The 16,895-nt window shown below is 38.1% G+C and overlaps 1 protein-coding gene across 1 annotated transcript in view; it reads right to left on the bottom strand.

Annotated features, from left to right (window-relative positions):
• The window catches only part of USP12 (ubiquitin specific peptidase 12), a 93,806-nt gene that overhangs the window by 20,703 nt on the left and 56,208 nt on the right, over positions 1–16,895 (bottom strand). Inside the window, exon 3 of the mRNA XM_032403300.1 lies at positions 7,444–7,657. Within this exon, the coding sequence (XP_032259191.1) occupies positions 7,444–7,657 (214 nt within the window). The remainder of the gene's footprint in view (positions 1–7,443; positions 7,658–16,895) is intronic.

Raw genomic sequence — 16,895 nt, 5'->3', positions numbered from 1 at the left:
TAGCTTTCACATAAAAATATGACTAAACTTGGAGAAAAATCCAGTTAAGATGAATGAGAATCTTCTTTTTAAAGCAACATACTAAGTGATCCATGAGAAAAAGGCAAAACTTTTAACCTCATACATTTATATAATATATGGAAGAGATCAAAAACTACTACTTTTTATTAGCTCATCTTATTATTCCACAATGATTAAAACATGGCAAGTTTTATTCTTTATTTATTTGTTTGACACAGCAAGCTTGAAAACAGAAGCTGGACAACCTCTTGTCAATGCGAAGCCAACTGGGTAAGAACTACACAGAAAGGTTGTGGAAATGATGATGACGGGGCCATGCATCCTAGGGACTCAGTCAGAGGTGAGGCCTGGAACCTGGGACTTTCAAAGTTCCTCCAGGCGACTCTGATCTGCAGTCAGGTATAGGAAACAAGGGTATCACAAATTATCTCTTCAATCCAGATAATCTCTAAAATGTGCGATTTTATAACTCTATGAAACGTTCCCTGTCACTATACAAATGAATAAATATCACGGAAAAACAGTCACGAACATGAAGGGCTTTATACCCCGAGCTTGACATTACACAACCTGAAACTGAAAGGTAAGGACTTCACAGGCAGTATCCCATTTGATTTTTGAACAACTCTGTGACACTGTTATTGTCATCTTCCAAATGAGGGAATGGGATCAGAGAGGGAAAGTCATGCTGCCGGGAAGTGGCAGTCCGACGCCGCAAGCCGCATACAAAGCAGCGTGCCAGGGAGACCCAGCCACGCAACGGCCCCTGCGGCTTGGCCATCCAGCACACACAGAAGACAACCCGCTCAGCAAAATGTTACCTTTAGATCCTCGATGCACATTTAATACATTCCAGAAAGATTACAGCTAACATTTTTTAAATAAAAGGCAAATTAGGAACAAAACTTAGGGAAGGTCTAAGATAAAAAGAACAAAACATTACATTTTAGAAGAGCTACAGTTATGACTGCATAAAATTAAGTTCTGTGCATTAGAAATCATTGAAAAAGTTAAAAAAAATTAAAACAAAAACTATTAACATCTTCAACACAGAAAGAGCTTATACAAAAGGAAATACAATGGGTGGAAATCAACAATTTATAGACACAAAATTCAAAAGGTTAAGAAACATGAGAAAATGTTCACCCTCTCATGGTAATCAAAAAGGCCTTGATTTTGCAGTCTGTAAAATGGAACACCATCTTCCTTTGCAAAGGGACTGTACAAATAGAATGGGAACAAGTGAAAATGGGAGGTATAGTCAAAGAAAATAAAGACTGATTTTTAATCTTGGTGTCAGTAAGACCTTTAAAAAGCCTCAGATGTAAGGTGCAGCCGCTAGAGCAAGACTGTCTGGATTCCTAGGATAGTTCTACCTTTAATTACATGTATGTCACAGGCAATTTATTTAACCTCTTTCTTGGAGTTCAAGTCAAACACAATAATATTAACGCAGTTAGAGCCACACTTCATTTCTCTGCTGTAAGCTTGTCCTAAGGGATTTGATTAGCCTTAAACAAACCCCTTATGTTATTTTTTAGAACAATAAAAGCCCTGGGTCCTAAGAGATACTGCATTAGCCTATGTGGACTTAACACCTAACTGATGATAATTTGGTATTGTGTCTGTCCAGTGGTTTTTGCCCATGAGGGATAGATCCAAGCACTGTGGACACCATTCCCCGTCCCCTATTCCCAGCAAAAGTCCGTGTGTCACTCCCGACCGACACTGTGACACAGCTCACCGCAAAGCCTCCTGGCCGTCTACTCCATCTCCCTGAGACCAGACCAAGTCACGCTCAGAACTTTTAGATGGTTCCACCACTGGACTGGTCTAGGCCAAGGCTGGGATAACTGAAGTCAATTACCTTTCACTTTGCCTCTCAATGCAACGATACTTCATCCCTGAAAATACTAGTCCACCTCCCAACCCTACTCTCCCATCCTCTACTACTTTCAGTCGTTTATTGTTCCTTATTTCCTTCCTCATCGTTGGGATGTTCTTCTTTCTGCTGTTCCCTCCAGAAACCACTTTCTGTTCTAAACTCCCCATCCCTTCAACCTTTGGCATTTCTGAGCTCCCTGCAGCCACTTCTCAATCATTACCTTTCCTTTGCATATGAAAAACTCGCCCTCAGTCAAAAAAGCTATTAAGATCTTTCTGTGGTCATCTGCCAACTTCCCCTCACCCACTGATGGCCTGATTCGTGGTCTCTTTGTCCATCCCAACTCCCTCACCAACCCTGACACTTTGAGTGTCGGGGCAGCTTCCAGAAGTGCACAGGACACCCTTCAAAGTCCCCTTTTCATCTCTCACTCACCCATCCCCAGGTCACAAATCTAGAACCACCCAGGTCTGCTAAGATAAGAACTGAAAGGAAATATGCTAAAGTTGATTAGGGGGCTCAAGGAAAATACAAACAAATTGGAAAAGTCAGGGAGGAATCTAAAAGGAAGGATAATGGGAGAGGACCAGTAAAAATATTTTATCAACACTCTAAGGGCCTAGTTGAAGTGAGATATGAACAATTCATTGAGGTGGATCTCTATCTGCTGGCTCAACGCCACAGTCTAAAGTAGTCTCTTTTCCCCTAAATCAGGTTTTTTATAACCAAAGTTTTAAAGAATACATTCTTGCCATATATATTTAAAATAAACTACAAAATTAAAAAAATAACTAAAAAGTTCTAAATAAAAAAATAATAAAGTCTCATTTTTTTCCTGTTTAAAATTATTTTAGCATCTATGCATGTCTTTCAAAATAATTTGTAAAGCAAAAATGTACAAATGTTTTTGTTTTTTTAAAAACTTGAAACATCTTTTTTTGGATGTTCTTTGAACACAGAACAATGACTTCACATTCACAAATATACCTCAACTGACTTGAATGCTCCGCAAATGAGATGTAAAGTAAACCAGAAAATACTCTTTTTAAGCATTTTGTTGAAATATTTAAAACAATTTATACTCCATTTTCTATAAACACAGTACGCTGAATGTGCCAGACTCTCGCTGTGCCTAAGAGTAGCCAATACAGATTTAAAAACTTCAGCCAGGACCACATAAACATCAAAACAACATCAACTAAATGGCCGCAGACAATCCCCATAAACTGTATTACATTTAATTTCTAAAATCTTGGTTTCCTTATGCTTTGCTTTCTTCTCTGCTAAGTAGCATGATGGGAAAGGTGGACTTCAAAGTTGCTTTGGCAAATTAAACAAATTCACTCATTCATTCACTCACTCATCAAATATTTAGTAAGCACCTACTATGTACCAGGAACTGGATTATGTGCTGGGAATACAATGGTGAGCAAAAACAAATGGGATCCCTCCATCATGGAACTGACAGTCTAGTGGGAGAGACAGACAATTTCATTATTAAATAAATGTATATGAAAGGTATAAATTATTAAAGTCCTAATATAGCTGCAACATTAATGCAAAAAAAAAAAACTAAATCAATGCTTAAAAATCTTATGTGTTCTTCATAATTCAGAAATAGGTAGCTTTCATTAATACAAAAAATCTTTCGTGCTCTTCTGGAGAAAAAGGATTAAAATGAATATGGGAAATTATTCACTCAAATCTACTTAATAGGTATTATTTGTAATTATATCCTCACTTAAGGAATACCCATCCTTAAATATATATACTATTAATATCTACATCACCTGAAGCATCGCTATGTACATACAGGTTTCTTGAGAATAAGGATCTTTTCTATCTCATTCAGTACTGTATCCCCAGCACCCAGAACAGTCCTTGCCACATATTTAGATGTGCTTGACATTTTATGAATGAATGAATGAATGGGCGAACAAATGAACTACCAAATGAACAACAGGGGCTGAAACAGCTACAATGACATGAGAATAAATCTGGCCCCAGACAACAGTGTGAACAGGGTGTGCCGGGAAGGCTCGGTGAGTCAGAGCCCACAGCTACACGTGCCAGCTGATGTGACTTTCAAACCCACCATAAATGATCCCAAGGTGAGTCACTACTAGCTAGCACAGAAGTAGATCATCAGTCCAGGTTTTAATTCTTCTACAGGAAGGTAGCAGTGTGAAACAGAGGGCTTCATTTCTTACCTACATTAGTGAAACAGCCTCCTGGCTGGTCTACCTGTGTGTACTCATGCGGCCCATGCCCACTCATTCCCACCACCACACCACCCAGCAACCAGAGAGATCACTTCCTAATGCAGATCAAAACACATCACCCACCTGCTCAGCACCCTCCAATGGCTTGCCATGGCTTTCAAAATAAAACCCAAGTGCTAGGCCCTTACCTTTTTTCTCTATCTTCATCTTACTCCACTTGAGCCACATTAATTTCCTTGTCATCCTTCAAGCACTCAGGGCAACTGCAATTTCTATTCTATCCGCTTAGAACGATTTTGCCTGAGACCTTTCAATGGCTTCTCCAACTCTCTGAACTAACATAACCTACCAACTCCCTTTCCATGCTTAATTTTTTTTCATGGCGATAATACATTATATTACATGATTGTTTGTCTTCTCCCCTAGTTTATGGCACTCAGCAGAAGCTAAATATATAATCAATTCAAACATTCAACTAGTTTCCCATCATCAAGGATAACACATTTATGGAGCAAGTGTTTTATCACACTGTAAAAGTACTATGCTATAGTCTCATATGCTATGATTAGGTAACATGAAATAAAATTTTGAAAACAAAAATCCATTACTGAAATTAAAATAGATTCTTCCCAAGTAATATCAAAATGATTAGTTATATAAAGTAACAGTGTTTAACACAATATGGAGCTAATATCTACTGAAAATATAAAACATGTTTACAGCATCCCATGGAAGAAAACTGATTTAAGAACAACAGTCCAACAGTGAAAGTTAGTGGAAATTCTAAAATGGGCAACATCCGTTTCTTCCAGAGATTAAAAAAAAAAAAACTAGCAAACATAATCTCAGAAGGAGAGTTAAGCAATGGATAACCCATTAAATCCTCTTTAATTTGTATGCTCTCCTCTACAAAATTATCAGGAAAAAAATCAAAAGGCAAAACTGTATTTCAAAACATAAAAATGTGAGCAACATCAAATAATAAACATGTTTTTCCATTAAATATTGTTTGAGGTATAGAAAAATGAAACAAAACTATGAGAAGATAAGTTTGGAATATTCATTCTGGAATCAAATTTCATTGAAAAAATATTTAAGAAGTCTACTGTATATCAATTTACTCTGCCTAAACATATAAAAAATTTTCAGAAAATACTGAATTATTAAAAAATAATAAACACAGTAAAAACATCCCAGCTTTGCCAAGCAAACATATAAAGCCACACATACACAACTTTCAAAACACAGTAACTTGAGCTCTGTGTTCAGCATGACTTAATCTAAATTTAAAAAGTCACTGCACACTTAAAGATCATGTTGAGGGCCACATGCATGTACCTCCACCAACATTCACTTTGAAACCCTAACCCCCAGTGTGATGCTCTTTGGAAATGGGGCCTTGGGAGGACCTTCAGGTCTTGAAGACTGGGATTAGTGCCCTTTTAAGAACAGACATGAGAGAGCTTGCTTCTCTCTCTTCACCATGTGGGGACACGGCAAGAAGGTAGCCATCTGCAAACAAGGAAGACGGCCCGCATCACACTGAAGCTGCCAGCATGTTACTGTGAGAAATACACGTCTATTGTTTAAGCCACCCAGTCTGTGGTACTTTTGTTACAGCGGCCCAAACTAAGAGCACATACAACATATTAAAGAATAAGGTCAAGGGGCACCTGGGTGGCTCAGCTGGTTAAGCGTCCGACTCTTGATTTTGGCTCAGGTCACGATCTCAGGGTTGTGAGACCAAGCCCTGCATCTGAGCCCTGTGCCCAGCTCCACGCTTAGTGGGGAGTCTACTTGAGATTCTCTCCCTCTTCCTCTCCTTCTGCTCCTCCCACCCACTCAAATAAATAAATCTTTAAAAAAAAGAATAAGGTCAAGAAAAACGCACTATTAACTGAAAAAGAAAAATAATGTGTATTCTGTGTTTCATGTTTCTGATGCTGAACATTTCTAAAATACTAACAAAATCACTGAGAAAGGATGGCACATTCAATTACCATGCTCATGAATTTTCTACCAGGACAAAATTCTTGAAATTTCATACCAATACAGACAAAAAGACTGAGAGGACTTGAATCACTCAGCCACATTCTAACAGAGCTGTATATGGTGTTCTTAAAAATAGAAGATACTACAGATTTATAATTTAAGAAAGATGTTTGGCTTTGATAGGGAAAAAATTAAAAAATGTATTTTTGTGAATAAATGATAAACTGCTTTGTATCTGTATATGGAGGAAATGAATAAAATCTTTAACACGTGAATCAGATTCAAGAATAAGAGCCTGTCGCCATATTATCTCAGTGTCTCCTTACATTTCAGGAAACTAGATATGACCCAGGCTTATCTCAGTTCATGGGACAATGAACATTGTCAACTCAGTTAAGGACAGGATTATTCAATGGTGTGTTTAATAACCAATCTTAAAGACTTCTCAAATCTTATTTCTGTGGGCATCTTTTGATAACAAATCAAACTAAAAATATCACTCAATTTTATTTCTACAATGACTAAAATGCCTAAATCAAACAAAACACAGAATTCTACATGTTATTTAAACCCCACTTGAATTTTTTGAGGTAACATACCACACTAGACAGAATATGGGATTTAGATGTCAGGAAGATGTGTGGGACCCTGACAAGCCATTTTAACTTCTCTGAGCGTCCACTATCTCATGTAAAGTGAGGTAATAACATCTGACTTCTGGGCTTGCTGTGAGCATTAAACAACATTTAAGAGAGAAAAGAGAAGTGGGGCTTAATCAGTAACTATTTAAAGAAGGGGGTGAGTGGAGTTAAAACCACTTACCCTAGGCCAAAAAGTTTTATTATTCTGGCTCTTTCCCTGGAGTATGACTCCTGGAAAGCTTTTTAGCCTCTGTTCTTTGCATGGCTAAAATGGGGGAAATAACATGCTCTCTAAATCAGGGCAGTGTAAGGATCAAATGGGTCAATATACATGAAAGAACTACAAAACAAACAATGCGGGGTGGGGAGGGAACCCAACTACATTCTCAATAGAAAAGCCAAGCAAGCAAAAAAAAAAAAAAAAAAATCATTTCTCATTTCCTGGCATACAGCATTTGGTCTTTGTAGAACATACTTCCAGCATTAATCACACCTCATATTAATTACTGTGTGACTACCTCCTCACTAAACTAGCACTTCCTTAAAGAACGTCAGCTTTGGTTTTTCAATGGCTAAAATACTTTCAGGCTTAGAAGATGCTCGGTCAGTGCTTGCTGAAGTGTAGTGTGCTGTATTTACCCTTTCTGCTATGTAAGAATACATTCAGAAGTAGAAGAATTACCATTTTCCTTCCGTAATCTTGTTATGAACTTCTTAGGAGGAATCACCCCAACCTTCTTCTTCTGAGTGGCTATGCTATGGAAGAGGTCTGCTAGGCAGGTAAGAAGGTTCTCCTTCTTCCTAGGTTGGCTCTTGTATGCTAGAACTTTTTCCCGAAATGGACGACAAAAATAAAGTGCTTGAAGAACTGAATTACAGTAGCAGGTATTCCCAAACTAGAATAGAAAAAAAAAAAATCTTGTTAAATTTGGGGCAACACATTATCAAGAGAAAGAATTTCCATGTATAGTTAAGAGAACAGAGAGGAGATAGGGAATTTATGATCCTCATAAATTAAAAGGTATCTGAGAGTAGAAATAATTATTCTGACTGCAAATCTGCCATTTTAACATTAAACGGATGCTCTAGGCATTGGTTTCAGGTTAAAATTGAAGGAAAATATATGCAATAAATTTGGCCTTCATGAAAACGGATTTAAAAATTCTCTGTAATTTTTTTCTTTTTCAATTCCCATGGTTACATTCTGGATATTAAGCATTTCATATATTATACATTTTAAAATATAACTCTCAAAAATTCTTTTAAAAAAACACAAAAGTGAGGTTTTCTATCAGATTCTTAAGTGCCACTCAAAAAATATAAACAAGGGGCGCCTGGGTGGCTCAGTCGGTGAAGCATCTGCCCTCGGCTCAGGTCATGATCCCAGGGTCCTAGGATTGAGCCCCGCATCAGGCTTCCCTGCTCAATGGGGAGTCTGCTCCTTTCTCTCCTTCTGACCTTCCCCCCCGCTCGTGCTCTTTCTCAAATGAATAAAAAATCTTAAAATAAAATAAAATAAAAAATAAAACCAAAAAGCGAAATAAAATTAGATCCTCTGAAATGTTAGATTAAAAATATCAGGGGCGCCTGGCTGGCTCGGTCAGTTGGGCTCCTGCCTTCAGCTCAGGTCATGTCCTGGGGTCCTGGGATCGAGCCCCACATCAGGCTCCCTGCCCAGTGGGGAGTCTGCTTCTCCCTCTCCTCCTCCCCCCAACCCCGCTCGTGTTCTATCAAATAAATAAATAAAAATCTTTAAAAAAAAGCAAAAACTGTTCAATATGCTAGCACAACCACCACTGAAATGCTGAGATGCCCACACATCATTCTTGATACATTACAAAGAGACTTCAGGTGCATTAAATCCTCAACTATAACTGACTTCTTACCGGCCATGTGATCTGGTGTGTGTGTAACTACAGCCTTCACTGAACTTCAACTTCCTCCTCTTTAATAATGGGGAAAAATAATCCCACCTTATGAGAAAATGACACAGTTTGATAAACATTTATTGTCTTCCTTTTCCCTTCTCATTAATAGACACTGGCTCCCAAAGCCAGCTGACAAAACACCCAAAAGTTAATCGATGAGGACTTGGGGGAGACTTTGAAAGCATAAAAAAAGGAAAGAGGACAATTCTCACAGCGCTACCATGCGTCCAGGTCACACACTCACTACCCAAAAAAGCGTAGGCAGAGAAGACTTTTTTTTTTTTTTTTTAAAGATTTTTATTTATTTATTTGACAGAGAGAGACAGCAAGAGAGGGAATACAAGCAGGGGGAGTGGGAGAGGGAGAAGCAGGCTTCCTGTGGAGCAGGGAGCCCAATGTGGGGCTCGATCCCAGTACTCTGGGATCATGACCTGAGCTGAAGGCAGACACTTAACGACTGAGCCACCCAGGTGCCCCAGGCAGAGAAGACTTTTAAGAATGGGCAATGTCGAGGTGCCTGGGTGGCTCTGAAGGTTAAGCGCCAGACTCCTGGTTTCTACTCGGGTGCTGATCTCATCATGATCTCGGGTCGTGGGATCAGGCCCCAATTCGGGCTCTGCATTCAGTGCAGAGTCTTCTGGAGATTCTCTCTGCCTCTCCCTCTGTCCCTCCACACACCCCCCACTCACACACACACTCTCTCTCTAAAAATAAATAAATAAATCTTTTTTTTAAAAAAAGGGCAATGTCAAACACACATCCACAGACATGTACATATTTGCTTATATTTAAAAACCAGGAAGGATAAATCAAAAATAAAAATGGTTATCTATAGAGAAAGAGGGAAGAGTGCAGAGGAATCAAAGTATATATATATATATATATATATATATTTTTAAAGATTTTATTTATTTGACAGAGAGAGAGATAGCGAGAGCAGGAACACAAGCAGGGGGAGTGGGAGAGGGAGAAGCAGGCCTCCCGCCGAGCAGGGAGCCCGATGTGGGACTCGATCCCGGAACCCCGGGATCATGACCTGAGCCGAAGGCAGACGCTTAACGACTGAGCCACCCAGGCGCCCCTCAAAGTATATTTTTAAAAACATTTGCTTTGCACCGATTTTTTTTTTTTTAAGATTTTATTTATTTATTTGACAGAGAGAGAGAGACAGCGTGAGAGGGAACACAAGCAGGGAGAGTGGGAGAGGGAGAAGCAGGCTTCCCGCTGAGCAGGGAGCCCGATGCGGGGCTCGATCCCAGGACCCCGGGATGATGACCTGAGCTGAAGGCAGACGCTTAAGGACTGAGCCACCCAGGCGCCCCAGCACCGATTTTTTTTACTAAATTAAATTGAAAAGATTTCAGAGGAAAAAAAGAAATTCCTAAAGTTGAAAGGCAAAAGAGATCAGGGAAACCTAACTGTTTATCCAGTCCGTGGAGAACTACACAAAAAATTAGCTCGAGCAACTTTAAAACATGGAATTTTTACTATACATGCCTACTGAAATAGTCTAAGAATAAAAAAAAGGAATTTTAAGTGCATTCAGTAATCACATTGTTAGAACTAATCTAGTAACATTATTATTTTGAAACTACTATAGATTTCTGTAGGACAAAGCAAGCATTAATATCCTTAGGAACCAAAATTGTTAATGCAAAGGAAAAAAGATACAATAATAAAGATAAGAGTAAAAGCCCTATAAACTTAAATTGGAATTTGAGGTATCAGTATAAACTCATGTCTTTTTATAAGTGTGTGTGTGTGTTTTTTCAACCTCTATCCACTGAAAGGCCTAGCAGCACCAAGTTTCCCTGGCGCACAGATTGTAGTCTCTAAAAACCTTTTTCCCACAAAAAGGAACTAGGAGGCCTTGCAGATATGGATACACTAGGTCTGGGACAGGAAATATACAAATGTAGATCAGCCTGGAATATCTTTTTGCGTAGATTCAAGAGCCACTTTCATCAAAAAGAAATAAATACCGCACAATTGATAAAAAGCATATCAACTACATAAAAATTTATGAATTAATAATGACATTTTAAAAAACCTTTCATTAGTCTCCATGGAAGTCGTAAACTAATATATAAAAGGAAAACATCAAAGTTTTATCTTTTTTTTTTTTTTTTTTTTTTTTAGCGAGAGAGAGCATGAGCGTGGGGTGGGGGGTAGGGGCAGAGGGAGAGACAGAATCTCAAGCAAGCTCCACACCCAGCGTGGAGCCAGATGAGGGGCTCAATCCCAGGATCCTGAGATCATGACCTGAGCCAAAATCAAGAGTCGAACGCTTAATCGACTCAGCCACCCAGGCGCCCTTGTCTTTCTTATAAGAACAGTATTTCACGGGGAACTAAATAGTTGATGAACGAAGTTCCAGCTTATAGAATAAATCCAGCTAATAAATTCAGAAGAAATGACTGTAAATAATGGATTAGGAAATAATTATCAACAGATACCAAAAGCATTAAAGGCTGAGGGGGAACTTTAAAAAGTTCCTGAACCCCCAGTGCATTCCAGCATCATTAAAAATGAGCAGCCAAACTTTTATGTCTCTTGCAGAAGAAATATGTAGCAATTCTTACAAAGTATTCTTATCTTAAAAAACAAAACTACTGGGGCGCCTGGGTGGCTCAGTCCTTAAGCTTCTGCTTTCGGCTTAGGTCATGATCCCAGGGTCCTGGTATCGAGCCCCACATCAGGCCCCCTGCTCAGTGGGAAGCCTGCTTCTCCCTCTCCCACTCCACCTGCCTGTGTTCCCTCTCTCGCTGTCTCTCTCTGTCAAATAAATAAATAAAATCTTTAAAAAAAAAAACAACTACTAAATTTTAATCAAGTGTCTAGACCTATCTACCAATTTACCAGATATTTAAGGAACAGAGAAATGAGTTAAACAATACCACAAAAAAAGAACAGAACATATGGCCCAGTGAGGATACATGATTTTTACATTCATATTGGTGGTCAGAGTCAATAAGTGGTTTCATATAAACGGATGCTTTAAAGGCTTTCCAGGGAAATGCTAAAAGAAGTAGATGATAAGCAGATGATGCACTGAACTATTGATAAATATAACTATGGATATACTTTAATAAAACCTATCCAGGGGCTAAGTACACCTGCAGTAGAATCTACAATATTACTAAGATTAATTTATCAATTATTCAATATTAATTAGTCTAAAAAATACTAGTATTTGTATCACAGTCTAATGATGCTAATGACCAACAAACTATGCCTCTGTCCATTGAAGAGAAGATTCAATCACCATTATTTGGACATTTTTATTAAAGAATAAGCAATAGGGAAAAAATAAATAAAAATTAAATAAAAATTAAAAATTAAAAAAAGAATAAGCAATAGGGATTCTAATGACTTCCAAAGAGTAGGTAAAAACAAAAGATAGCCTCTCACAGTATATTAGAAAAATTTACAATAAAGGTTGACCAATGGATAAGCTAAGGAACCAGAGGGAGTCTATTATTTTGTACAGAATGCTGGAAGGTAGACTCTTGCTCATCTTCTGAACATAAAGCAATAGGTAACATTATAATCAATTCTTTGAGGTCTTCTCTTACAGTCTTGCACTTATCTTCATCAATCCCATTAAAGAAAAATTAAAGCTTGAAACTACTACAATTTCTCCAGACTAAATAATAACTTTCAATCTTAATCATAACTCTTATTAAACTTTTCCTTCAGCTTCCCTGATAGTAACTTTCTTTCAAGTTCCTAAAGCCTAAAACTATACCTTTCTAATGTGTAGCTTTCATGCAAAAGATTGTCTGGGGTGATTTCCCCCACATTCCTGTTTTCGAATGCTCAATTTCTAAAAAAGACATTGCTTGGGGCGCCGGGGTGGCTCAGTCGTTAAGCGGCTGCCTTCGGCTCAGGTCATGATCCCAGGGTCCTGGGATCGAGTCCCACATCGGGCTCTCTGCTCAGCAGGAAGCCTGCTTCTCCCTCTCCCACTCCCCCTGCTGTGGTCCTGCCCTTGCTATCTCTCTCTGTCAAATAAATAAATAAAATCTTAAAAAAAAAAAAAAAGACATTGCTTTAGGGTTGAAACCTACCCTGTGTCTTCTCAGCTAGTTCTGAAGATCAAAGGTATAACCAGGTTTAAAATCAGGGGAAACAAATTTTAAAAAGCTGCCACCCTCCTCAAGGTCTGAGCATTGATTTTTCAGTTGCTTACTGAACACAATGACCTGTGCTTGCTTTCTCTAATGCCTTTTTTCTCCTAGTTTTAAAATAAATGCCCCCTCCACAAATATTTATCGTATCCCCATCTCTAAGATCATTTTGAGCACACATCCCTAATAAATACAAATAAAAATAATGTACGTGCTACATCATATACATCAAAGTATACTTTTATAAAATGCAAAATTTATAGACATAAAAATATACATTACATATAGTTGGCCTTTCAACAATGTAGGAGTTAGGGGCGCTGACCCCTCAACACAGTCAAAAATCTGCGTGTAACTTTCGACTTCCCAAAAACTTCACTAATAATAGACTACTGTTTACCAGAAGCCTTACCTATAACAAACAGTTAACACATATTTTGTATGTTATATGTATGATATACCATGTTGTTACAATAAAGCAAGCTAGAGAAAAGAAAATGCTATTAAGAAAATCATAAAAGAAAATACATTTACAATACTATACTGTATTTATACCAAAAAAAAAAAAAATCTGCATATAGATGGACCTGGGCAGCTCAAACCTGTGTTGTTCAATAGCTAACTGTAGAACAAATGTGATTAAGACAAAGTAAATGCGTACAATTTTTATCTTATTTACATTGATTTTGTTTTTCACTAAAAGTTATTACTTTTTAAGTGAGAGCAATGAAACAGAGTATGCCTTTTGGTAAACTGTGGGTTACAGATTTTAATACTCTGACTGATAGTCTGTTTATATTCAGTTATTTCGGTATGTGCGTTTAATGGCAATCAAAGATAGGTACACAGATATATAGATAGGTCCAAGGGCCTTACTTTACTTTCTAAATTAAATTCCCAATCCTACCTACCGAATTTGTTTGAATTCATTTGAGTAATTACCTGCCTTGAGAGCAGCACAGCACAGTAACTAAGCGCCCAGGCTCTGAAACCAAACCTAGGTTCAAGACTGGCTCTGCTCTCTGACCTTGGCAAACTACTAAACCACTCTGTTCATCCGCTTCCTCGTCTGTAAATGGGGTTTATGATACAGTGCCCACCTTCTAAACTCTTGTAAAGAATTAAATTAATAATCCACATGAAGCACAGACAACGGTTCCCAGGACTTCATCATTGCATTGTTATTTTTTGAAACCAACTTTTTAAGTCATTTGTCCATTTTGGAAAAAGTAGATTAACCGAAATTAAATCATATAATCTCTAAATCTACATTGAAATGATAATAGTTTGTAACCACATAAATGAATAAGAGACGGTTATACTGTCAAGTCTTTGGCGCTATTGAACTTGAAGCATCATAGGACCACTTCACACATGAATGGAGTATGGAGACCTGTATCATCCATTTATTAGGAATCAGTAAAGCTGGGGCGCCTGGGTGGCTCAGTCAGTTGAGCATTTGACTCTTGATTTCGGCTCAGGTCATGATCTCAGAGTCCTGGGATCGAGCCCCACACAGGACTCCACACTCAGTGGGGAAGTCTGCTTGAGATTCTCTCCCTCTCCTTCTGCCCCTCCCACCACCCTCCCCCTTACATGCTCTCCCTCTCTCAAATGAATAAAAAACTTTAAAAACAAGAATTAGTAAGGCTTATCTCTCATTTTTAGATAAAAATAAACATTAGCAATTGTATAGTTCTTCCCAAAGCCCAATTGTTCATCTTACATATGTCATTTGGAGACTACTGTTGTTTACCATTAGCTCAACAATTTTGCCTTCAAAAAATGTTTTAAAATGTTTAAATGCTCCACTGTCCCCCACGGAGGCTGGTGATGATGATGCCTGTCCTGTGAACATCCCCTTCTAAGGAAAGACCCTCTTCCCCTCCTGCAGTTTGTTTAGGTGGCTCTGTTTTTTTAACACTATACCCCACATTCCCCTACCCACTATTCTCACTACAGCCAAGTGGACCTAATCTAAAAGTGTCCTTCCACATGCTAGTGGACATCCATTCCTCACTCCACACCCTTACTCCACTGTCCCACCCTTCCTTATAGAAAGTGACTTCTCTACATAAATTCTGGGGTTGTCAATCACAAACCCTTTTATAGACCCTGCAACAGGGCTGGACACCTGATCCAATCTCAGCAGAGTACTTGGGGCAGAGTTGTCTTGTCAAGTCTATTATGAACATTCTCTGGGATCTCTGATAACATAACCCTCAAGTAGCCTATGGCCATCAGGTGGAGAGAAACTAAATGAGAATGAATCAATTCAAATGAAAACAGAACCAAGAGACATTTGCCTAATCAACTTTATAACCTACAAAGGGAAAGAAAGTTTCATTTTTATTTGTCTCTCTCCTTCATGATGGCTCCTGTTCCCTGCATCCAGAATTCCAACCAATGACTACTAGCAATTCAGGATTAAATGTCTTTTGTAAGATGGTCTAAGGAACACAATTGTTATTTCATAACAAAGATTTTACGGAAAAGCACATTCCACTGTAGTCTCACAAACAGATTTATTGAGGCCATATGTCTGTTGGCTCCTACTGTATTAGAGAATTAATACAGAACCATATAATAAAACAATGGAAAAAGGCTATTTAAAAATGGAGACTGCACACAAAAGTAGGAAAGAGATACTACTAATTGAAATCACTCCTTTTCTATCAACTTTACGAAAATAAGTACTCACTAGCTGCAAGATATAAGGGGAAACAGGCCATCTCGTTCATCAGATTAAAACAATTCATTTTTAAAGAATTTAGCTGACCCTATAAACAGGGGACATTTAAGTAGGATATTCTGCTGCAAGAGAAAGCTTCCAAAAGGCTCCCTTGCCTACTCAAAAGACAGTTCCTGAACCCCCACACCACACTAATATTTCTCATCTCTGAAAATATTAAAGCATGCTCAAGAGTTAAACCAAAAAGAAATCCCCACTCTATGTATTATGCAAAGTACAGTGATAGACATCAGAACTATTAAGAGTGAACTGCTATAAAAGGATCATTTGTGAAAATATTCTTCCAAGAAAAAGATAACTGCAACTGAAAGTAATGGAAAATAGGTTATATTAACAATGTCGAGAGTAACCCCTATGTTGAATTTTGTGCTAGTTAATCAAACTGTGGTTATTTTTCTTCTGCCCATTAACAAAAAAAAAAAAAGTCTGATTTTCTAACTGCCCAAATACATGTACTATTTCCCAAAGGCAAGTGCTAGTGAATGACTGTGTCACTCGCCAGTCACAAAAAGGCTCCAAAAGGGCAGGTCTAATAGGAACTCTTCTCGGGGTAAGCTTTTTGTTAAGAGCAATTAAAATGAACCTTGGAAATGCATACTTAGCTGAGAACACACTGATAAAAAGAAAATATATGTGTGCCTCATTTTAACAAAATCCAATTATTGGAAAAGATAAACCACAGTTTCTTAAAGCAGTTGCATTCCAGTGTTGTTTCAACACTACCTACCTGGCAGACAGGTACAGAGAGAGAAAAAGAAGTTAAAATGTTGATCTCTGAATTAAGTAAGCTACCCTCCCCTACCCATCCCAAAGCTCCACCCTTCATTTTTAAGGGACTCCTATAAATAGAATGATTAACTCCATAATTTTTTTTTTAAAAAGGAGGAAGGGGGAGGGAAACAAAGAGAAAGAGTGATGATATTTTAAGAACTGGAAAATAGGACCTATAGCAAAAAGTTAACAGTACAGAACACAGTTGCAAGGTAGCCTGAAAGTTTAAATCACAGAAAGAGTTAATCACTACACTAGTTCTGCTGCATCTACTCTAACCACCAATTAATTTCTCAATTTAACTCAGGTGTTCATCAGTCTTTCATAGTTGACTGAGCCCTGGCTACCTTAGAGATCCCAATTCTTCATCATAGTAACTAGGCACAGAGATCAGAAACTACATTTCTACCCATCAAATGAGTCTCTGGAAGGGGTAAAAGACAAAGCTTCCTCTAAAGGTCCCTTACTAACTTCACTCCCTCCTGTTTCTCTTGGGTTTTACTGAATCTCGGTTAGTCAGCTTCAGGGAGAAGCACAAATACTGCCCTTTTAA

The sequence above is a fragment of the Phoca vitulina genome, unplaced genomic scaffold, assembly GCF_004348235.1.
Source record: "Phoca vitulina isolate PV1807 unplaced genomic scaffold, GSC_HSeal_1.0 scaffold5, whole genome shotgun sequence".
Classification (NCBI taxonomy): Eukaryota; Metazoa; Chordata; class Mammalia; order Carnivora; family Phocidae; genus Phoca; species Phoca vitulina.
Note: the sequence above shows the minus strand (reverse complement) of the source record. Positions and strands in the feature narration are given on the sequence as shown.